General features: G+C 53.9%; 2 protein-coding genes across 5 annotated transcripts; one reads left to right on the forward strand and one right to left on the reverse strand.

The window, feature by feature from the left end:
• Nucleotides 1-3,037: 3,037 nt before the first annotated feature.
• On the forward strand, nt 3,038-8,108 carry RFPL4A (ret finger protein like 4A). The gene is made up of 3 exons (XM_072818664.1): nt 3,038-3,121; nt 4,335-4,629; nt 5,984-8,108. The coding sequence occupies exons 2-3, from the start codon at nt 4,344-4,346 to the stop codon at nt 6,565-6,567; spliced, it is 870 nt and encodes a 289-aa protein (XP_072674765.1). The 5' UTR covers nt 3,038-3,121; nt 4,335-4,343; the 3' UTR covers nt 6,568-8,108.
• A 742-nt stretch (nt 8,109-8,850) lies between these two features.
• On the reverse strand, nt 8,851-23,580 carry EPN1 (epsin 1). 4 transcript variants are annotated; one of them, XM_072818657.1, is made up of 11 exons: nt 23,344-23,580; nt 20,508-20,825; nt 16,078-16,327; nt 14,980-15,104; nt 14,477-14,551; nt 13,837-13,920; nt 12,031-12,316; nt 11,266-11,376; nt 10,960-11,043; nt 9,560-9,817; nt 8,851-9,460 (listed from the first exon to the last, which is right to left on the reverse strand). In XM_072818657.1, the coding sequence occupies exons 2-11, from the start codon at nt 20,733-20,735 to the stop codon at nt 9,252-9,254; spliced, it is 1,710 nt and encodes a 569-aa protein (XP_072674758.1). In that variant the 5' UTR covers nt 20,736-20,825; nt 23,344-23,580; the 3' UTR covers nt 8,851-9,251. The 4 variants fall into 4 exon arrangements, with proteins under 4 accessions (XP_072674758.1, XP_072674759.1, XP_072674760.1 ...); XM_072818658.1 differs by having other exon boundaries at nt 20,508-20,841; XM_072818659.1 differs by lacking the exon at nt 23,344-23,580 and adding an exon at nt 22,842-23,101.
• Nucleotides 23,581-23,805: the final 225 nt, after the last annotated feature.

Raw genomic sequence — 23,805 nt, forward strand, 5'->3', positions numbered from 1 at the left:
AATTTTAGCCATTCTGACTGGTGTGAGGTGGTATCTCATTGTGGTTTGATTTGTATTTCCCTGATGCCAAGTGATGTGGAGCATTTTTTTATGTGTTTTGTTGGTCATTTGTATGTCTTCTTTGGAGAAATGTCTGTTCACTATGATGTAATTTTTGTCTTAGATGACCTCCAGGTAATCAGAGATTTTTGTTTGGAAGATAAAAATCCAAGAAAATAAAAACATGAGAAAGAGATCAGATTGACTTTAAAATTTAAGCTTAATCATTTAAATATTAAGTGATTAAATCAAGTGTAAATGATTAGATTACAGTGTAAGCCATTAGTTTAGATTGTACTTCATTCCAATGCAGAGATGTGCCAGGTACTCTGTGATTTCATGTCAACAATGAAGGCCACAGTGCCAGCTTTCCAGAGAAGTTGTCTCAATAGGGGACCTGAAAAGCACACAGCTCTACAGAGTCCGGTTCTAGGAGGGTTAACAAATTGTCCTGGCAGCACAGGGTAGAGGAATTATTGTCTTGGGGACCAAAGGGAAAGTTCTGATAGGAAAAAAAGGGACCACCTGGGGGACATCTGTCAATGGACCCCAGTCAGGTTTTATAATTACTTTATTTATCAGAGGTTGTTAAGAGGTGCAAGAGCTGTCACTCACAAAGCAAATCTTGTCCAGGCCTTTATATATGGAGAATCAAGGACAAAACAAGTTGGAAAATATTAAACAGATACCAAAACCTCAAATCTCATTGGGATAATATATGTATTTCAATTTATATTTATTTTTTTTATTTTTTTCAATTTATATTTATATTTCTGAGCTGTCATTATGACTCTTCTTCATGAATTTCAAAATTATTTTAAATGATCTTTTATATACTTGGATTTTTTTCTTGAAATGTGCAGTAAAGTCAGATGACAATAAAGGATTTTTTTTCTAGTCTCTCGTTGGCTTTAACACTGAAGGGGGCGTTGATCTCATACAAAGGGACAAAGTATAGCCAAATTCCATTTCGGCCTAAGTACAATGTGATTACTTAGCAAATATGTTATTCCTCAATCAGCTTGGACCTACATTACCGCAAGAGCAGAAATTTTGGTAAAGGTGAAGGTAAGAGAATCATTATTAATGTTGAAGTAAGAGGATGATTTCTAAAGGAGAAGCTTCTCCACCTGCACTATGGGGTCCTTGTAGTGGACAGTCCGATTTGCTGCCCAGAATACACACCCTGAGACAGTTTGACTTTCTCACGAGGGGAAACAAATTATTTGCACATGCCACAATCCCACTCATGGCTGGTTCCCACTCCTGGGGGTGTCCTGAGGTGAACCCAGCAGAGTCCAGGACACAGAGTGAGAAACTCAACTCTTGACATGCTTTCTTGGAATCTGGTTGATGCACCCACATGGCACACTCCTCAGATCACCTGAAATGATGAGGTGAGTGTTGTCTGTGCCCCATGCAGTTTCGTCTCCACTGTGGGGAGAAGAGAAGTACTCTCATGACCGGGCAGACTCCGGGGCCTAAATAGCCCCTTTGCACTTTATCTGGTTTATTATATGTCTTTCTGTAGCTGAGAAAACTTTCCCACGAAAATCTTTCCTACTCTGGAACTAGGACTAAGTTAATGGCTCACATTAACATGGATCCTGCTTCACTGTAGTTAACTACCTGGTAAATGTGTTAGGACAAAGGAAAGAAGCAACACAAAATATAGGAGACAGAATCATGTTTGAAATGTTGTATTTTGGTGTTCCCTCCGTATTGCCTAATCCCCCATTTCCCAAACCAACCACTCAACCACAAGCTACAATTATAGGGATTTCTTTTTTCCCTATGAGTCTAAGAAAAAAAGATTATGTCAAGTATCTTGTGAGAAAATGAAGAGCAGGGACATCTGGGTGCCTCAGTGGTTGAGCTTCTGCCTTCAGCTCAGGGTGTGATCCTGGAGTCCCAGGATCAAGTCCTGCATCGGGCTCCCTGCGAGGAGCCTGCTTCTCCCTCTGCCTGTATCTCTGCCTCTGTGTGTGTTTGTGTGTGTGTCATGAATAAATAAATAAAATCTTTAAAAAAGAGAGAGAAAATGAAGAGCAGACATAAAGGCCTTGCTCCTGTCTACATGGGACACCCTCAGTCTCGGGCCCAGGAGGGACGGCAGTAACAAGGCACCAGTTTAGACCTAGGGAGGTGGGAAAGCACGGATGGTAAACCTTGATGGGGCATTGCGCGCCTGCTTGGGATGAGCCGTGATAGGATCTCCAGCCAATGCCAGCAAGGGATTGCTGTGGAAACAATGAAATTAACGATATTGAACACAATCACTTAGGTGCAACCTAAAGCCCCCCTACCCCCGCCTTCCCCAGTTTTTCATACTGCCCCTTAATCTGAGATTACCCATGAGTCCTCTGAACCCATGAGAAACAGGTTATGCACGTTTGAAAAGATGTGTCTCATCGTATCATATCCCATCTAGGTTGCCATGAAAGGAAGATATTAACACTGTAAAACATCTTTAATCTTTGATTCTCTAACATAAAAAAGGACCTTCAGCGGCTGACTTATCAGGGATCAGTTTTGGGTTTGTTTCCTGAACTTGTAAGCAAAGGTCCTCACGTTTGTGGAGAAAACACTTTTGAAGAAGAGACCGTGGTTTAGTAAGGTGATTTTTAGGAGAGACTTCTGAGTAGGCTTCAACAATTTTCTGGATCAAAATGGTTTCACTGTCATGATCAAAGCTACTTGAAGTTAGCCTCAATTTGTGTACAAGGATTACTAATGACACATTTTTAAAAAAATTTTAGCCTTGATTCCAATTCTTATCACCCAGAGAGGGAATATTGGACATCTAATCTAGAATGATTTTAGACAGCAATGTGTTCACATTAGCTTAAAAATAACACTTTCCAGATACAATTACCTCCTTTGTTTGTGGTAGCCTCTCTAATGTGTGAGAAAAATCCAGCATTAAATCCAACTCTGATTGGATTAGAGGGGATATAGGATTAGGGAGGATGTGGGTGAGGTGGGCGGGCGGGAACATCCCTAATAAAAGCTGCTCCTGGGTGATCTCACTTCAGAACTGCTATCCCTGCCAGGGAAGACCTGGGGCCAGAGCAGGATTGCGGTGAGTCCAACCTCACTGGATTTCCTTTCTATTTCTCAAAAGTCTACAAAGACCCGCAAATACAAATTGAACAAAGAGAACAAATTGGTGGCTGCCAGAGAGGAGGGGGTAGGGAGTGGGCAAAAGGAGGTGAAGGCGTCCAGTTATGCAGTGAATCATGGGGAGGAAATGCACAGCACAGGGAATATAGTCAGTGACACTGTATGCGTGTTGTCTGGTGACGGATGGTAGGTCACTTGGGATGAGCACAGCATAACCTGCAGACTTGTGGAGTCACTATGTTGCTCATCTGAAACTAAGGTAACATTGTGTGTCAACTACACTCAAATACACAAAAAACTAAGATTTCTACCAATAGTGCAATCAGAAAGCAAGGTCTCAGCATACAGTAATTAATAAATTCAGGAGGTACCATCTGAGACCAACTGCATGCAGACACACTGTGTGCACCTAGGGGCATGGGGACCTCTGACAAGACCAGCAGGCAGAACTTTGGTTTTCAATAGCAGCCTGGAAGTTTAATGGTCTCCAATACTCTGAGTCAAAGCAGAACTTGGCCAACACAGAGGTAGCCAGTGAAGCTCCAGCCACAGACCTCCCACCTCCCATCATCTGCGTGGGTTCTGTCCTGTGCAGGTGGGAGTGCTGGGGGCGAGGGAGGGGGGGGGCAGTGTTCCTGGCTCTAACCAGTGTGTCCAGGACAAATAGAAGCTGACCCACTATGTGATCATAAACTCCTTCTCTGGTGGCCTCATAAACAGACTTCAAGGAAACAAATCTAATTAATCTTAGCAAGCAAAAGGTAATCCTCTCACCATGTATTCAGTGTCTGGAAGTTCTCAATGAGATAGTTGACATTCTCTTTTCTTGCTGTGTCTTTGCCACCATCAAGAGTGCACCACACACTCATGGCACATTTCCGGTGCTTATATATAGCGGGATGTGGCTGGCGGCCCCCAGACAGGACAACCCAGGTACAGCACAAACCTCAGCACCTCACTTACAGCCTGGGGATGGATCATGTCCTTCATCCCAACCAGCATTTTAAATATCAGAAGCCAAGGGCTATAAGTCCTATCTGTCTGTACTGATGCAGTGCCTTCGTTACCCAGTAGTGGTGACAGCAAATCACCACACACATCGAGGTGAAAATGGCCCAAGGCCTCCTATCCATCTGACTCTCAGCGGGTCCCATATGCACATCTTTCCCTAGACCGTGGCCATGGCCGAACACTTTAAAGAAAGAAGTAGATGTCTTGTGTGCCTGACCTACCTGGAGAGGCCCATGTACCTGAAATGTGGCTATGTCTGCTGCCTGCGCTGCATGGATTCACTGCAGAAGGAGCCCAATGGGCATGGTTTACTGTGCCCCTCCTGCTCCGTGGTCTCTCAGAAGGAGGACATGAGGCCCGGTACCCATCTTGGGAGGCTGGTTTCAAAGATCAAGGAGCTGGAGCCCCAGCTGAGAGCCACTCTACAGATGAACCCAAAGATGCGCAAGTTCCAAGGTACAGCCTACCCCTGCCCCCTAAAGAGCCCTGGAAATCACAGCTTGCCTAAGTCTCCATTACACGAGGGCATGGGCTGAGATGTTTATCTGTGTAAGCCACAGTTGTTCTTACCTAGAAGTATAGGTAAGAACATAAGAAAGAAAATAAGCTTCCTTCCATCCCAACCTGCACCTAAATCACACCTCACAGCTCTGAGTTAGGGTGAATTCTCCCAGCTCAGCAGCACATCTCACACACTCTAGCCAGGATGCCAGGTGGGACCTCCCCAGCTCCCTGGAGGGAGCCATGTCTGTGTTCCTTCTGGTCCCTGCTCTCCTGTGATGGGTCCTGAGGAGGGGTGGGCCCCTTGGTGGGAAGGTGTGAGAAGCATGCTGGAGTGGGTATTGCAGTGAAGGACACGGACTGCTTTGTGTTCTAAGTGTACTTCTAGCTCCATGCAACTCACATTTGGGATGGTGAACCCTGTACCAGAAACATGACAAGTCCCCTATGATGATCAGAAGGTCTGGGCATCTTCCCAAGAGTTGTGTGTCAGGGTGCCAGGTGAAACAGTTGGTCTTTGGTGCAGAGGGTTTATTTCTGAGGCTGTGTTGGCTCCATCCACTCGTCTCCTTAGGAGAGCCTCCTGCTCAGAGTGAGCTGCAGAGGTAGGCAGCACACACATCCCCTACCCCTCTGCACACTGCTCTGCATCTATGTTGCTACCAGACCCCAGTACATCCCCACTCATGCCCACAGGGTCCCTTCCCCTGCTGGACCATCCAGAGTTCACCCAGCTCCTCTCAGGAACCCCAGCCTTACTTCTCTGTGTGTTTGAAACCCCAGGAAGCAAAGGTCTGGGATGCATTTGTCTGTTAACATCAGGAAATGAGGAAGGTAACTGGCAAGAAGAAAGAGGTGAAAAACTTCCATATTTAATGTTCTGCACTAAGTAAAATAGCTTCCATCTTTCACATATTCATCTGGTGCCTATATGTCCATAGAATCTGTGCTAGTTTGCAATATAATTTTGAGAACAAACAACAGTCATAGTCTCTTCATATATATTCTGTGCCAAAGGAAGAAGCATCTTTAATCAAATAAAGAACTGAATGTGAAGGGGAGGGGTCCCCTTGCCCTGTGAATGTCCCTGGGAGGGGTCTAAGGGACTAGGTCTGATCATAACCATCCTCTCTACACATTCAACTTCATCAGGGGCCTGGGAAGTCTCCCCAGGGAAATTCTGATCAGGGAAGAGGCACAGGGTGAAGAAGTGGAGGTGGACGAGAACTTTGGGCCTTTGCAGCAGACGTGCAAAGTGCCATCCAGTGAGTGTTGTGTGCTTGCTGATTGGCTTGTTTTTCTTCCACAGTGGAGGTGACTCTGGATGTGGACACCGCCAACCACCACCTTATCATTTCTGAGGACCTGAAGAGTGTCCGCTGTGGGTATTCCAAACAGAACCGGAGGGTCCGGCCTGAGAGATTCGACTATGCCATCTGTGTCCTGGGCTCCCCTGGCTTCCCCTCTGGCCGCCACTACTGGGAGGTGGACATGGGGACGAGCAAGGAATGGGATGTGGGTGTTTGCAGAGACTCTGCTAAGCGACAAGGGCCAATTCTACTGTCCTCAGAACTTGGCTTCTGGACAGTGGGCTTGAGGAATGGTGATCTCTTCCAAGCCAGCACCATGCCTGTGACTGTTCTCTCAGTAAGCCCTCGCTTACACCGATTAGGCATCTTCCTGGACATGAATTTTGGCACTGTTTCCTTTTATCACATTAGTGATGGATCCCATATTTTCACCTTCACTGGCATCCCTGCTGTGGAGCTGCTGCGTCCGTTTTTTGCTCCTGCGAATCCGTTCACGGATGGTCAAGGCTTCCTGAGAATCTGTCCTGTAATGAATCCAGGCATTGTTAGCTCTCCAGTGGATTCTGATACAGAACACTTCTAGAGAATTCCCGTGTGCTCAGAGCCGGAGCTGGGACCTTTCTTGCTTGTTACATGGACTGTACAAGGGGCAGCAGACAAACATGGAACAGTCAGAGAATCGTGAACACTAATGAGATAAAGGAGAAGTAGATATCAAACATGAAGTATCACCACAGTAAATCTCCTTTGGGACTTCTCATATTTCTGTTCCAATGAATGGGCTCTGGATTTTCAGATCAATCTCCAAATGTTTTTACTTTTGCAATATTAACTTAGTGTGTAATGGAGGTTATAAACTAAAAAAATTGGGGATCCCTGGGTGGCGCAGCGGTTTGGCACCTGCCTTTGGCCCAGGGCGCGATCCTGGAGACCTGGGATCGAATCCCATGTCAGGCTCCCGGTGCATGGAGCCTGCTTCTCCCTCTGCCTGTGTCTCTGCCTCTCTCTCTCTCTCTCTCTCTCTCTGACTATCATAAATAAATAAAAATTTTTAAAAAATAATAATAAATAAAATAATTGCATGTAACCCAATAAATTTATTTTCTAGGTCATATATAAGCAAAACCTATGTAAACAGTGTGTATATGTATTCAGCTTCACTCAATAACTGAAATGCACACTTTCAAGTACACACCATTCTTGAAACATAAGAAGGCAGGCCCATTGGGGGCAGCCTTATCCAACAGGGCTCTGAAGAACTTGGCACCACAGGGGTGCCATTGTCAAGCAAGAGGTATGCATCTATTTGCCCCTGCCTCTCATCCCTGCAGTGGCCTGCAGGCCAAAGGATAGAAGAAATGTGTCCTCCCAGAGTTTCCAGTGAGCCAGCTGCTGTCTACCCAGAGTGGTTCTTTAGAGGCTGGTGGGTGTGTCACAGGGGGGCGGCGGGGAGGGGGATGGGAAAGCTAGGTGCACCATCCAGGCAGAGGGAATCTGCACAGGACCCAGACCTTTCCAATTCAGTGCCATGGTTAGCATTTCTGTTTTATGTTGTCAACTAATATTCCACTGTATAATGGCCAGTTTGGTGCTTCATTAGGTTTAAGCCTGGAGTGATAATGCAAAGGGTGAACATATTCCTAGGTACCAGAAACACTTCTGCCATGTGCTTCATTCCCCTTGGAGAGTAGAGGGTTAATGCTTGCAAGTCCAGGGTAAATAGGTGCTAGTACATCCCCTAGGGGCAGAGGCAGCTCCCAGGGTGCTGGAGGAGGGGGACTGGCCAGGAGCACTAACCACGAAGTTCAGCGGGCATTCAAGAGACTAGAAAGCAAGTCATGACACTCGTCCACAATTGTGCATGCTTGAAAACGTCCATAAAATGTGCATTTTAAGAAGCAATCTTTAAAAGGAGCCCTCTGAAATTACAAATATACAAAATAAAATACATGAGTGATGAAAAAGAACTAGCCCTAAAAGCAAAATGACAACAGAGAAATAACAGGAAGCAAAAGATGACAGAGCCCATGGGGAGTGTGTGGCTGTCCCATGGGCTGGAGTAGGACAGGCCTGCAGAAACCGGCACGAGGAGATGCATGGAGCTAACTTTTCTTAGCCCGATGGTAAATATATTTGGCTCACAGACCAGGTGGTGTCTGTCACACCTACTTGATGCTGCCTTTGTAGGTGTAAGCTGCCACAGACAATAAGAAAATGAGTGGCTGTGTTCCAATAAAACTTTATTTACAAAAATCAGCAGGCAGCCGGCTGGCTTGCCCTGATAGGGCGTCCTGCATTTACTGCCTCGGAGTTTGCCGCAGCCCAGCACAGCAGGGATTGTGCACACCGATGGCTCAGAAGGGGTGTGGGCTCCATGTGCAGGGTGGGGAGGCACGGGGAGTGTGGGGGGGGCAAGCAGAAGGACAGGATTCCACACGGAAGGCAGACAAGTTATCAAGGGAGGGTGAGGCAGAGGCTGGCAGAGGCTAGCAGAGACAGGCACAAGGAGGGGAGACGGAACACGCACAGGCAGGACAGGCTAACACAGTGGGCCACACCAGCACACACACCAATATCCCAGGGAGGAGGGGAGCAGGGCAGGGTGCATGTGGGGGTCCTGGGCTGGGAGCACAGTGCAGGGCCTCTGTGTCTGGAGGAACAGGCCCATCACAGACCAGGCCCTCCTTCCACCCCACCCCACCCCACCCCTGCCAGCCCCTCTCTGGCCCTCCTCTGCCAACACACCCACGGGACCCCCCCTCCTGCCCCTCCCCCACAAGTGCCCACAATGGGGACAGGTCAGAGCAGCTCAGCGGGAGAGCTGGAGCAAACCACTGAGGCAGGAAGAGATGGATGGGAGCCACACTCGTGAGAATTGCCATTTATTCCTGAAGTTGCCAAAATTATCACCAAGGATTCACCAAGGGGTGCGAACGGGGACGAGGAGGCTCAAACACTGATTGAGGGGCCAGTTGGGAGGGAGGGGGATGGATGGGGGGACCCCCAGCTGTCCCTCCCCTTTCTAATGCCACAGGAAAGGGGTCCTCCTCTGGCCAGCACCCCTCCCCATCCCCCATGTCCAGTTTCTCTCCAGGGAGGTGGGGTGGGGGGACATGGAAGAGGGTGTAGTGTGAGTGGGCCCCAGGAGGGGGAGGGTGCTAGGGTGGGGGCGGGGGTCCCCCCGCTTCACATGCACTCACAACACTGGTCTCTCAAGGAGCAGAAATGGGGGAAGCCAGACCAGGCCAAATCCCCCTCCCTCCTGGATTATAGGAGGAAGGGGTTAGTGTTGGGGGCTGGGGGGCCTGGGGGCATCATAGGGGGCAGGCCGGGGCCCCCGCCAAGGGGAGAGATGTATGTCGGTGGTGCTCCAGGGACCGGAGGCACAGGGCTGAGCCGGAGCTGGTTCAGGGTGAGCGTCGCAGGGGGCGCGGGCTGAAAGGGGTTGGTGATGGAGGGGCCAGTGGTCGGAGCTCCTACAGGAGAGAAGAGAAGAGGAGACATGCAGAGCAGGGTCAGGGGTTGCCTGGGGAGGAGGTCAGTGGGCAGGACCGGCCTAGGAGGCCCACACTCACCGCTTGGCAGGAAGGGGTTGGAGGCCTTGGCTCCTGGCGGCGTGGGGCCTGGCCGGCTCACCAGCGAGTCCAGGTCAACGAGGGCTGCATTAGGCCCCAGGAATGACTCTGGTGTCTTCCGTGTGGGCGGTGGGGGGGTTGGAGCAACTGTGGGTGGGGGGCTCCCCACAGCCTCAGCCAGAGAGCCCCCGACCCCACTCATGTCGAATGCCCCAGGACTGCGGGGGGGCACCTCTCCAGCGAGCAGCTCCAGCTCCCCTAGAAGGAGCCAGAGAGGGGGTCAGGGGAAGACGAGCGGTGGGGACCTGGTACAGGGAGGCCGTGGTCCTGTGAGGCAGAGCCCAGGGAGGGACACGCATCCGAGGACACCAGCTGACAACCTGCAGGGCACAGACTGCTGGGAAAGAGCCAGTGAGGGGCAACATGACCTAAGGGATGCTCCTCTGGTCCCACAGAAGCCCCACTGGTTCCCTGGTCCTCAACAGAAGCTTCATGGTGGGCAAACAAAATCCTAGCAGCCTCGGTGACTTCTGTTAGCTTGACATTTGGCTTAAAAAGAGAGATTTAGGAATCCTTTGTGATATCAGGAAATGCACAAACTGGTGCAGAGATACAAGAAAAGGCCCAAAGGAATGTCAACTGCAGACTGTGCAGTAACCAAGGGCCCTGGGGGAGGAGTCGGGACTATGGGGGCCCTGCCTGTCCTTCTCGGTTCACCTCCCATCTGTCCTGCATCCTCCCGCTCCTACAGGTCTGACTCACTCAAAGATGAGCAAAGAAAGGAAGCAAGGGGAATACCACTGCTGCAGGAAGACACATTCAGCACCTCCCAGGTACAGGCTCCTGTGCCCTCCCAACACCTCGCAGGGACGGGTCTTATCTCTGCCTGGAGAAGATGCAGGAGACAGGACGCCCAAAGACAAGGTGCCCCATGGACAGGACGCCTGCTGGGCAAGGTGCTACCCTGAGGCAGCAGTGAGCATGCAAGGAAGGGGACACGGTGACCAGAGGCCCCTTGTGGTCACTGTGTTGCCACACTGCTGTCAACCCAGGTATAGCTGGTCAGGCCCTCAGACACACCCAAAGAAACATTCCAGGGAAAGAAATCAATCAGGTCAGTATTTGGGGAAATTCCAGAGAAAACTCTTTATACTATTTTCACTATTCTTGCAAGTTTTCTCTAAGTATAAAGTTATTTAAAACAAACTTAAAACTCTTTTTGAAGATACAACACCAAGCCTCAATAAAATTGCCCGGGTGCTAGGTCTCATCTGAGAGCTACATCCACCTTGCTTAACCCCTCACTCAGAAGCAGTCCACAGGGACTGCAGGACCACCTGCTGAGGAGCCCACAGGCTGGGTGGGGCCAGGGTGGGGATGGTGGGTGGGGTGGGGCTCACCTGTGCTGCTCCCAGAGGTCGGTAGGGCTGTGCGCAGTCGGTCAAAGTCAGAGAACTCATCTGGCTCAGCATCAAACCCCACTGCTATATGGGCGGGATACCAGCTCAGCTCATCAAAGAGATCAGCCTCCCGCTCCCCCTGCCCCCCAGCACCCAGGATGTCGGCTCAGCTCATTGAGGGGTCCGGCCTCCTGCTGCCTCCCAGCACTGAGGAGACCAGACACATCCCACATTCACCTGTACACCTCCCACACCACACACACTCAGACCCTGTCTGCTTGACCCCAGAGCCCACCCAGTACCTACCTGTGGTGCCATTGGTGCTGGGCTTGGCAGGTGACCCTCCCCAGGGGTCCGAGAAGGCCGGGGCTGGAGCCCAGGGATCAGAGGCAGGGGGTCCGCCAGCTGGGGCCCCACCTGGGTGAGGAAGGAGGCATGTGAGAGGCTGGTGGCTGGAGGCACTGTTACCTAGAATCTGTGCCCATCTCCTCCAGCCTCTCCCTTCTAGGTCCATCACCTCCCCAAAGCCCCACCCTGCTCACCAATGTTGTAGGATGCAGCTAGATAACCCAGGGGCTTCGGGCCCAGCCCCAGCCAGCCCTGTCCCCATAATCTAACCATGGTTCACACACTGCTGGGCCTCTGCCCATGTATCCGTTCCTGGCAAAGCCCTCCTCAGCCTTGGTGCCTCTAGGAAGCCCCCTAAGAAGCTCCCCAGCTGGGAAAGCAGCCTTGGGTGTGTGCCTCACCTAGATGTGCCCAACTCCACACCTCAAGCCCCCACAGCTCCCTGAAGTCCCCACAGGGTATGTGACCCCTTCCCAGCCTGCCTATGCCCAGGCTCTGCAGCCACCCCACCCTGACTCCACCCTAGCAGCCTCTCCACACCCCAACAGCCCGATACCCTTCCCATTGTCCTTCAAGGTTCCCTCACTCACTCTCCTCTGGGCTGTCTTATCTGACCCCCACAGCTGCCTGTCATCCACTTGACTATCTGTTCCTGTCCCCAGGGTATATCCCAGACTGCACACTGGATGTGGGGGCTGAAGCAGGAGGACAATCAGCACTCACCATCAGAGCTCCCCCATGGGTCAGGCGTGGGCCCCTCTCCAGCAGCAGGGGCCTGGGTCCCACCCCAAGGGTCAACTGAGGGCCCCGCAGGGGCAGCAGGCCTCCAAGGGTCCCCAGAGGCTGGTGTAGGGGCCGGACCACCCCAGGGATCAGCAGCTGGAGGGACAGGGGCCCCACCCCAAGGGTCTGAGGTGGGGGCACTCATGGGCGCTGGGCCGCCCCAGGGGTCTGAGGCTGGTGGTGGAGCCGGGGCCGTGAAAACATCAGCAAGATCCATGAGGGATGACTGCAAGAGACAAAAGGACAAAGAGCGTATATAGCATGAGCAGTGTAGCCAGGGGACTGGGAAGAGAACCTAGATGACAGACGCTACAGAAGAAGAGAGGGGAGAGTGAGTTGGAGTGTGATGGGGTGTGATGGGGGAAGCCCCACAGCCAAGGAGGGACGGCCAAGGGCCACGAGACAGGAGGAGTCAGCCTCCCCACCTCCCATTCCCGCTATGCCCCAGCTCTGTCTGCCTCCCCTACCACCAGCCCAGCCACCACCAAATGCCAAGAGTGCCACCTGGCCCTGCCCCAAAACCCTCCATCCACTCCCAGTCCCCAGCCGCAGCAAGGACAGAGGCCAAGGTCCAAAGCTACCCCTCACTCACCCTCTGGGAGGTCTGCCTGGGGCTCCCACCCCGAGTCCACCCTGAATAGTCTTGGCCCAAGGCTGAGCACTCATCCCGCATCACCACATACTCCAGATGTCCATGGCTACCCGTATGCACACATACACCCTTGTGCATACAATCTCCCCACATCCGGGGATGAACCCAGCTAACCAGAGCATTCAGCATCTCTGGATACAGAAGTGCCACACCTCTTGTCCCCACAGGACAAAAGTGGCAGGGTGCTGGGACCAAAGCCCTGCAACCCTGGTGCCACCTTCCTCCAGGACACTGAATTGTCAGGCATCAGTGAGACCCTCTGGCCAAGGCTGGCCTGAGCAAGCTTTTCTTTCTTTTCCTGTTTTTATTTTATTTTATTTTATTCTATTTTATTTTATTTATCCATGAGAAATAGAGAGAGAGAGAGAGAGAGAGAGAGAGAGAGAGAGGCAGAGGGAGAAGCAGGCTCCATGCAAAAGCCCAATGTGGAACTCGATCCCAGGATCCCGGGATCACGACCTGAGCCAAAGGCAGATGCTCAACCTCTGAGCCACCCAGGTGCCCAAGCTTTTCTATCAAGGGCACCCCCGTGGCTAACCAGCCAGCCAGCCCAACCTCGCTGCCCCCCACCCCCCTGCCGATCAGGAGGGCGTCTGCACTCCTTCACTGTGGAGGCGCTCAGGACACCTACAACGCCTGGTGAGACCACAGAGGAGGCCAACTTGGATGCCCCAGCTACACGGGTGACCTTGGCCCTGACATGTGGAGCAAACCCCGTCCACTCTCAGAGCCAAGAGAAGGGTTGAAGCAGCACAAAACTGAAACAGCACCAAACCTCATTTGTCTCCACTGGGGGGCCTAGAGGCCCAAAGGCTGGGGACCAGACAGGTCTCCCTCACCCACCAACCCTCGGGGTCCAGAACAATGTGAGTGTGGATGAACTCTATGCCGTCCCCTTCCTGCGCAACCAGGTGGGGGTTTTCACTCTACTAAGCCACAAGAACTGACCAGCAGTAGCAACATCTCCCGTAGCAGATACAGGCAAAGGTCTCCGACACAAGCATCTTCCAGTCTCCACACGTGTCCACAAGAAGATGGTTACTTGCTGCCGCTGCCACCCTGACACCCTGTCCCAGGCCCCTGCCCATGCTCACCTCCTCCTGGCCACCGGTCTCCCTCCTGCTCTCCTCTATAGCCATCTGCAGCCTCAGGTCATCCCCGCGGCGGATCCGCTCTTCCTGTTTGGGTCATGAAAGCAGGCAGCGAAGGCGGCTAAGAATGCGAGCAACTGGGGCCCAAGAACCCTCTCCCCCACAGACAAAAGTGACAAAATTAAAATGGGATGTGGACAATGTGTGAGAAGAAGGGGATGGGGAAGAACGTGTGGTCTGGGGGAACGGGGATGTAGGGATGGTGTGCGGGAGGTGGGCCTGGCTTGGCACTGCTCTGACAGGCCTGGGAAGCGTGTGGCCCAGGGGAAGATGGGCCCTCCCACCAGATGCCTGACTGCTGCTGGTTGGAGAGGACCAAGCCTTGGACCGTGGCGGAGGGCGAGGAAAGGGCTCCCTTGCCACCGAGAGCAGCTAAAAGGCACCTGCTTCCCGTACTGGGACTGCACCCACCTGAGGACCCAACTGAGGACCCATGTGACACAGGTCCCATAGCTGGAAATGCTGAGGCAAATTTGTGCACACTAGGGACAGGGCTGGAGGGGGCAGCAGGGAGGGGCAAGGAGGCAGGGACCTGAGGAAGGTCTGAGGGGAGCCCTGGGAAGGGTAGGGAGGCTGCTCTGACCTTGTCGTGCTCCTCTCGGCTCAAACTAAGGGCCAGCTGGAGCTGGACGTCGTCCTCGGGGCCGCAGGACGGGGGCTGGGGGAGAGAGAGTATGAAGGGGCCGGGGCGGGACACAAGATGGGGAGAGAGAGGGAGGGGGAAGGAGAAGAGAAAAGACAGACACACACACAGAACAACAGAGGAGAGCCAGGGATGGACAGAGCCGCAGACATAGTCACACACAGAGAGACAAGCATGGGACAAGAGCTGTGAGGGACAGGCATCCCTGAGAGAAGGGACAAGAATGCCCAGGACGAGGAGAGAGGAAGGCAAGGGGAGGGGGGCAAGGGGAGGGAGAGACAGAATGAAGCAGGGAGGGAGGGACAGTCGACAAGCAAGAGAGGTGGGGGAGGGGGAGACAGAGCACAGGCCCTTAGGAGCTGAGGGGTGAGGGATGGAGATGGGATGGCAGAACCAAAGTCAAAACGCCCTGCCGCGCCCGTCACACCCACCCAGGCCAGTACCTGGTCAGCCTCCTCCTTGCTCATGGCCAGGGCTAGCTGGAGCTGCAGCTCCTCCTCCCCGCTACTCTGTGGCCACGCCTGTTCTGCCTCGGGTGGGGGCCCGGAGCCCACCGCTGCTGAGGAGGCTGCAGTGGCAAAAAGCAACTGACACAGGTGGAAAAAAAGAAGGGGACCCTGTAGCCCCAACATTGGGCTTCCACTGGGAGTGGGGGCAGGTTGGTGAGCCAGGTTTGTCCAGCACCCCTGGGAGATGAGGGACGGGGGTCAAGGAAGGACAGCCCTGCTGGCCCAAAACCACAAGTCCACCAGGTGAGGGAGGAAGCTTGGGAGCCTCAGAGCCCATGACCGGAGTTCCCACACTGTATGCCTGGGGCCTGGTACAGAGCCCATGGGGACACAGGTCCTTCATCCCTGGTCCCACAAAGCTCCCAGCATGTCCAGGGCCTGCATTTTCAGAGCTAGTGGAGAACTGTGTGGCAGGGACCAGCTGGCATTAGGGGAAGGACGGTACCAGCATCCTCAGCCCCCAACCCCATCCTGGGTGTGACTGACACAAGAGGTGACTGGCAGGAGGAAAGGGAAGGAGGGACAGAGAATGCGAAGGAGGTGACCACTTGCAAGGAGGGATGAATGGGGCACAGGGCCTAACAGGTAAAGAACCAGCTAAGCTTGGGGGACATGCCCACCTTCTCCTCCCAGCTGGCCCTCCTCAGAGAGCTGTCACTAATCTCTGACCTTGGGCAGCCCCCCAGCAGGACCAAGGGAGCACCATATGGCAGCTCCAGGGCCTGGGTGGAGGGCAGGGACATACCTGGGCCCTCAAGTGGCTCTTGGTCAACATTTGGGGGTGAACAGAACACTTCTCAGCTCTCGAGTCCCACAGTGTGGGGGAAGGGACAGGGAAGGACCCTCCTGTGAGGGGATAGCCTAAAGCTGAACTCTAGCCCACCTGGCTCGGAAGGAGGGGAGCAAGAGGGCTCAGCACCTGGACACAAGGCACCTGGCAAGGAGGCAGCCCAGACCCTTGGCCACCAGGGTATTTGAGAAAGCCGGGGTGGAGGAGGCTGGGCTGGACCTCCTGGGGGCAGCAGGCCTCACCAGTGGCAGTCTGTGCCAGCTTCTCTTTGGTCTTGAGCGCATGGGCACGCTCCTCTCGCAGCCGGTCCTCATCACGCAGCAGGGCTACCAGCTGTTTGGCCTTCTCACGCACGTTCACACCCTGGTCCTTGCCATCACGGTCCACATACTGGAAGTCCTTCAGCGTTTGCACAGCATACATGTTCTCCTTGCACTGCTGAGACACACGCTCCGAGCCGGTCTTGATGAGGTACTCCATCAGGGTCATGGCCTTCGGGGCAGGGGGGCACACCAGTCACTCACGAGGCAGCCAGGATCCCAGTCCCACATAACCAACCCACATAATATCAGCAGGTGGAGAAACAGACGTGGCCCATCAGCACAGCGGGCACTACCTGGGCATAAGAAAGGACGAAGCACAGCTGTGTGCTGCCACCTGCAGACCCTGAAGACATGCTGAGTGTAAGTAACCAGATGCCAGAGCACACACGGCCCACGATTGTGCTCACGTGAGACATCCTCAGGCACATCCACGGAGGAAGGAGGTTCATGGCTGCCAGGGGCTGGGTGACTCTTAATGGGAAGGGGTTTGTGTTCAGGATGACAGAAATACACTAAACCAGGGCGGCGGGGACAGCTGCCCACCCTGGGAACGTGCTCGATGCCACGGCACTGCGCGCTTTATGAGGGTGACTCATACGGCATGGCATCTACATGTGTCTCGATAAAAAGACATAAGTAGGGAAATAACAGGTGTGGTCACTGCAGCCCCACCTGGGCTTCCCTGAGGGGTGCAGACCCCGCTCTATTTCTCTAAAAGGAAAACCCAAAGTAAGACAGCCAAAGAGACATGCCTGTTAAACAACACTCAAGGCACCCAAGACACAGGAATGGAGCTGCTTCCCCTACCGTCCTGTACACCTGGGAAGTGTCACCACCTCCAATTTAAGACTTTCCCACTCTGAGGATGACAGGGAGGTAACTCCCTTACCCGAATTGGGAGTCTGGAGGGAGGTGCCGAGCCTGCAGGGGTGGTTGAGATCCTGGCTCTCTGTAGGGGACATGTGTGTCCTGGGAACAGGAGGAACAAGAGGACAGGGACGCAGGAGCACCTTGTGATAGCTTTTGTGTTTTAGGACAGGAGAACAAAGTCTCTTTTCAACAAGTTGAAATCAAATGAGAGGGTGCCTGAGTGGCTCAGTCAGTTAAGCATTTCCCTTCAGCTCAGGTCAAATCCTAGAGTCCAAGGATTGAGTCCAGGATCGGGCTCCCTGCTCAGTGGAGAGCCTGATTCTCCCTCTGCCTCTGTCTCTCAAGCTTGTGCGCACGCATACCCGCACTCTTTCTTTTTCTTTCTCACATGAATAAATAAAATCTTAAACACACGCACAGAGACACACGTGAGAAAAAAATCCACAAGGCCGCAGACAAGGGTGCACCTCAGTGTGCGCCCCAGAACAAGGTGACACAAAGGGAGGACCTGGCTGATTCAGCTGAGCTGGCTCAGCAGTTGCAGGACCTGCCAGGGAGCCCTGCTGTGGGTCAGCACTAACTCCCTGCCACCCACGGGAGCCAGGCCTGGATCTGGCAGGCTTCCTGAAGGTGTGTGCCTGTAATCACAGATTAGTCTTTAACCAGCCCTTGGGGTGTTTATGCATTACAGTGGAAAGGAAAGAAGCAATCATGCTGCCAGTCACACCTGGGCTAGAAGGCAGGCAGGCTCCACCAGTCCTGGGCCAGCTGTGCTCGGACTAGAAGGGCAGCACATAGCACACATCACACACCAGTCTCCCAGCAGGTCAGACCAACAGTTAAACTATGTGAGACCAACAGATCCCAGATAAACCTTGCCTCAGTCCAGGATGGGACTCCCACCCAAAAAATTATAAGAACTCGTTTCCAGGGCTCTGGAAACTTTCGAAGTACAGTTAAATAGACAGTGAACCCGGAAATAACCCAAACACCCACCAAGAGTCAAATGCACATGTATGAGGCAGTGTGCTCATGTGATGCGAGCAGCACACGCAGCAAGATAATGTAAAGAAACCTCCCAGATGTGGCAGGGACCAACCTAAGCAGACACAAAGAACCATGTGCATGAGCCCATGGAAAGTTCTAGAACGAGCTTGGCAGACAGAAGGCAGGGTAGGATGCTTCTGGGGGAGGGGTGTGCTGAGCAAGCCTGGGGGAGCCAGGGACACCCTCTGTCTCCATCTGGGTGCTGGCTACACAGGTGTGTGCACGCAAGAGAGCAGATCAGGCTGTATGCTCAAGATGGGTGCCGCAACAGCAAAAGTGAACATTTTCTCAAAAGCAAGCAGCGGGACAACCCAACAGCCTCTGTTAATTTTCAAAACCACTTGCTCAGAGGTGGAACAACATTGGCATATGGGAGTCAGTCTAAAACAGGGACCGCAACCTTCTTCTAAAAGGCCCAGGTGATCAATAGCCCAGCTTTTCAGGCCACACGGCCCCTGTGCTGACCCCTCAGCTCCATGTGACAGAGGACACAGCCGCAGACGCACAGGCCTGTCCGCACCGACAGAACTTTACCTACGAACACAGGTGGTAGGCCAGCTTTGGCCCACAGGCCATAGCGTGTTGACCTCGGTTTAAGAAACAAAACTTGGGGCATCCCCGATGGCTCAGCGGTTCAGCACCACCTTTGGCCCAGGGCGTGATCCTGGAGACCCGGGATTGAGTCCCGCATCAGGGTCCCTGCATGGAGCCTGCTTCTCCCTCTGCCTGTGTCTCTGCCTCTCTCTCTCTCTCTCTCATAAGTAAATAAAATCTTAAAAACAAAAAAACAAAAAAAACTTGAGACCGCTAAGTCCTTGAAGCAGGAGGTGACACAACTGAGCTAGGAGAATGGGGCTCCTCTCCCACCCCCTGCCCTCCTTGTGCCTCAGTGTCCCCTCCTAAGAGGGACCAAAAAATGTACTTCACGGGGGTTCTGTGCCCACAGCAGCATGTCTCCAGCAGAGCAGAGCCCCATAGGGCTCATCTCCCTACCACACGGTCCATGAGCCCCACCAAGCTGCTCTCAAGGTTTCAAGAGGCCCTCCCAGTCCTGTCCCCTCCCTTTACCTCCACACGAAGGCTCATCCAGACTCCCCACCTTTTCCCTGATTCTCAGCTACACAAACACCACCCAGTCCTTCACAACAAAGAGCCAAATAATTGAGGCAGCACAGACTCTGTGGAAATGAGGACCCACCCCAGGTTTGTTGAGATGGGCATACAAATGAGCCAGAGCATTTTCAGGTCTCAGGAACAGGACAGAGCGTGGACAACACAGGCCCCTGCTGGAGTCCATGGGTCTGGGGCTTCATCTGCCTGGTCCGTGGCCATAAAGAGTAGGCCCTCAACCAACATTCAAAGGCGTCGGCAGCAAGAGGACTCCCTGACACTGCTGCACCTCACACCAGCTCCACCCCCAGCAGCCAGACCCTCACATGGAAGGAGGTCCACAGGCCGCTCTGAGCCACACAGCCAGGAGTGGGACCTGGGCACCTGCCCCAGCCCATGCCCAATGCCAATTCCCAACCCAAGGGGAGGACACCAGGCCCCAGGATAGAAGACAGGAAACCATCTCACTGAGCATTGCCCAAAGACATGTTCCCTTTGACCACCACCCATGGTCTTGTCTGTTCACTGAAAGAGGACACATGCACGTGTCACTGGGGACCAGTCAACAGACTCTCTGAGGGGCACTCTACCTACATTTACCAAAATGACACAGGCATGCGCCCCTCGACCCAGAACTTCCACTTCTAGAGAATGACAAACATACAAGGATATCCATGGCAGTCCTGTTCATAGAAGCAATACATCACAGACCACTTAAAAATTCATCATTGGGTAACTAGCAGGTGACAGGAGAGAGAAAGGAAAAAAGGTAACAAATCTGCTATATTCTGATGTGAAACCATCTGTAATATTTAAACTCATCTTTTTTTTTTTTTTTTAGAACTGGGGTACAGCTTAGATGTGATCAAATCCACCGGTTTTCATGTGCACTTCTGTGTTCTGATACAGGATGGTACCACGGCCCCCAAATTCCCTGGTGCCTGGGGACGCGCACACACGGGTCATCCTGGAAGACCACACACAAGCTGAGGACACCAGCTGCCCCAAGAGGGACCAGGGCTGTGTGTGCACAGAAGGACGAACACCATGCACCTGCTTCGACCCTCTATGTGGATGAATCTTGTGAATGCGCTGTTTTCAAAGTGAATTTAAGTCACAGGCCTCAAAATCTTAAACCCTTGTGTTTGTTGCCCTTGTTAAATGAGAAGAGGAACAAAAGGAGAGAGATTTCACGTGAAGACCTAGTACTCCAGCTTCTCCTGCAAACTGGGAAGGCTGGACCTGATGGCACTCCCAGCAGAGCCCCGCACCTGCCCATGAAGACGTGTGCACATGAAGCCCGCTGCAGCCCGGGCACTGACCTTGTAGACGTGCCGCCAGTTCTTGCCATGGTCATTGAGCCGCTTCCAGATCATGCTCATGATCTCAGAGAAAGCAACGACGTTGTAAGTGAGGTCCGCGATCTCAGACATTAGGGAGCTGGATGGGCCCCAGGGGTCATTGCTTGTGGCTTCTCGGACCTTGATCTCGGCCTCCGAGTAGTTGTGGACTATGTTTTTCATCTGGCGCCGCAGGGACGAGGTCGACATGGTGGCAGGTGGTGGCGAGCCCCTTGGGGTGTAGTGAGAGGAGGAAGCTCGAAGAAGCAGACAGCGGCAGGGGCTGCTGGGTCACCGCATCTGAGGAGGAAAGACCCTTTGGAAACACAAGTGGGACCTGGGGCTGGCTGGTGCACACCCTCCTGGGGCTCCCCGCTGCCCCTGGGGCCTAGAAGCTTCTGGCTTCTGTTAACCCCTGACTTAGGCAGTCTACCTTTCAGTTCCTCAAACATGCCCAGCTCCTTCCTGCTTGGGGGTGCTGCTCAGCGAGGCAGAATGTACCACAGAGGATCACAGGTTGGGACACCTCAGCTAGGCACATCCCGGCCACCTGCCTTGGGTGGGCCAGGAACTCTGGCATTTCCATTTTCCGCTCTAACAAGTGGGGTTTTATCCCGTAACCCAGTGGATAGGAAGTATGCTGTGAACACGAGATGAACACCCTGCTCTTCCTCTCCCTCACTGCCCAGGTCACTCCCAAGAGCTCCGCGTAAGATTCCCAAATTTCACACCCAAACACCATGGTCATTGTTGCCCAGGGGCTCCAGAGGCAGACTGTGCCACCCTCGTGACTTTATACTAGTCCAACTCTGTAGCTACAGTCGACCCTTGAACTCCAGGGGGACAGACACCACGTCTACATGGATGTGACTTTTCCAAACAGAGCAGCTGACTCAGAAGAGCTGGAAGGAGGGAGGGCAGGGAAAACCTCCAGAGCAGGAGTGGACAGGACAGACCCTGAGGCAGACACAAGGACACATGGAGAGGAGACCAGAAAGGAACAAAGAGGCGAGAGGCGGGGAATGCCAGGGGTACGAGGCGTCCCAAGGGTGGGAAAGCTGGAGGTTCAGGGAGGAGAGATAAGGATGAGCATGGCTGCTGCCTAGGTCCCTGCAGCATGCCAGGCACTCCTGGACCAAAAGATGACCATTATCTCATCCAATGCCACCAGCCTCATTCTAACTGACGAGAAGACAAGGGTTCATGGAGGCTTAACAACTCAGCCAAGGTCACACCCAGCACAGCAGCAGACTCAACCTCTGGCTGCTTGGACACCAAAACTTACACTTTTAAACTAACTGGTGCTGGAACGAAGGCAACGGAAGAAAGAGAAGGCTGGGAAGCAGGCAGACAGTGACCGTGACAGCAAGCAGTGACATGACCCTACTCTGGGCCAGGCATTCTGCCCCGTGCTTTATGCACAGTGACTCAACTAATCCTCCCAACTCCATGATTCACAGCATCTCACAGGGTAGGGAACTGAGGCACAGCAAGAGCCGCCTTTCCCTGGCTCCAGAGTGGACTCTGACAACCACAGTCCACATCTATGCCGACGAGCCTCCCACAACCCGCCTACATCCTGGGACAGGCAGCCAGCCCCAGCTCTGAACTCAGGCATTGAGACACACACAAAGACACACACAGTCAGGGGGCCGAGCAGGCCAGCCGGAAACACTGAGGTGAAGAGCTGAGGGGACCAACACAGAGGATGCAGAGGAACAGGAACAAGACAAACAAGTGGAGAAAGAGGCGTCAAGAAACCTGGACGGAGGAGACACAGCAAGCTGAAGCCAAAGGAGACAGACACGTGGCAGACGACACAGAGCAAACACAGAGACCCAGAACGAAAGGATAGCAACCTGGCACTGCAAATTTACAGGAGAAAAACATGGTACAGAACACACAAAGCTTGGACCCAAACTCTGGCTGTGAGCTACCAACAGGAGCCAGTCTGCACGACTCTGACACACAGCAAAGAATTCCTACCTGGCAGGCCTGGTGATTACATACGATGGGTACATACAGTGCTTAGCTCCCTGTCCCACACATAGTGGGACCTCAATAACGCTGCCTGCCAGTCACTACCAAAAGCAAAGAGCATTTCCAAAAGTGTGGTAATGGAAGATGCTCCATTCTAAGTGCAATTGTAGGAAAGTGCGTTAGAAAAAACGTCAGGGCATCACACAGCTAAGATTTCAGGTACTGCTTAGGATGGGACCAAGTTTTCCAAAATAAACGGATTCAAAGAAAGGTTATCAGATCAGACGGAGGACAAATGCGAGGGCAAATCCTGCGAGGGGCGTTCAAAGGACTCACAGAACACAGAGCGCGGGTCGGGATCTGTGAGCAATCATGGAATCCAGAGCTCCAGGCGGCGGACCGCAGGGCCACGTCCGTGCACACCCACAGCCCCGACCTGGCGGGCGAGGGGGCCTGGGTGTCACCCCAGATATACCACAGGCCGGCGAGCACGGATGGGGCCTGCTCGCGGAGCTCGGCTCCCGAGAACCCGCGGGAGGGCACAGGGGGGCCCGGGGCTGCAAGGAGGAGCGCGAGGACGGCAATGAATGGGAAACAGGCGACAGGTAAGCCCCGAGACCCGGGAACTGCAGACACGAAGCCCGGCCGTCACCCCGAGCGCCGCGCGCGGATCCCAGCGGACAGCGACGCCCGCAGCAACCGAGGCCAGGGCGCAGGCCGGCGGACACCCGAGGCCGGCTGGCCGCACACACACAAAGGCCGCGGGGCTGAGCCAATGGGGCACACGCGACGGACGCCCGAGCGCCCTCAGCCCGCTGCGCCCCTGGACCGCGCTCACCTCGGCCCCTCACGCCGGGCTCCGGGGGGTCATGGCGGGCAACCCCCTGCCCCCGCTCGGCCTCGGTGTCGCGGGGCGCGCGCCTGGCCGCGGGCGGCGGACGCACAGGCGCACTCAGGTGCACGGACGGAAGCACGGAGTGGGCCGCACGCCGACGGCCCCGCCGCCCCGGCGCCCGGGAGGGGCGCAGAGAGCCGGGCGGGGGAGGGGAGCCGCTGAGCGGACGGGAAGCAACCGGAGGCGACGGACCGGAAGCGGAAGTGGCGACGCGCTCCTCCCTCTGCGCAGCACCCGGCGTACTAGCCCGCAAGGAGCCTACGCAGCCGCCACTTCCGCGGCCCTACCCCCCCGCTCAGCGTCACTTCCGGCGCGCAGGCGCCCCAGCAAAACCCAGGGGTCAACCTCGGAGAGCAGGCCTTATTAGAAGGATGAGGGCCGGCCAGCGCGGCCGAAGGAGGCGGG

The sequence above is a fragment of the Canis lupus genome (genome assembly GCF_048164855.1).
Source record: "Canis lupus baileyi chromosome 1 unlocalized genomic scaffold, mCanLup2.hap1 SUPER_1_unloc_2, whole genome shotgun sequence".
In the NCBI taxonomy this organism is placed as follows: domain Eukaryota; kingdom Metazoa; phylum Chordata; class Mammalia; order Carnivora; family Canidae; genus Canis; species Canis lupus.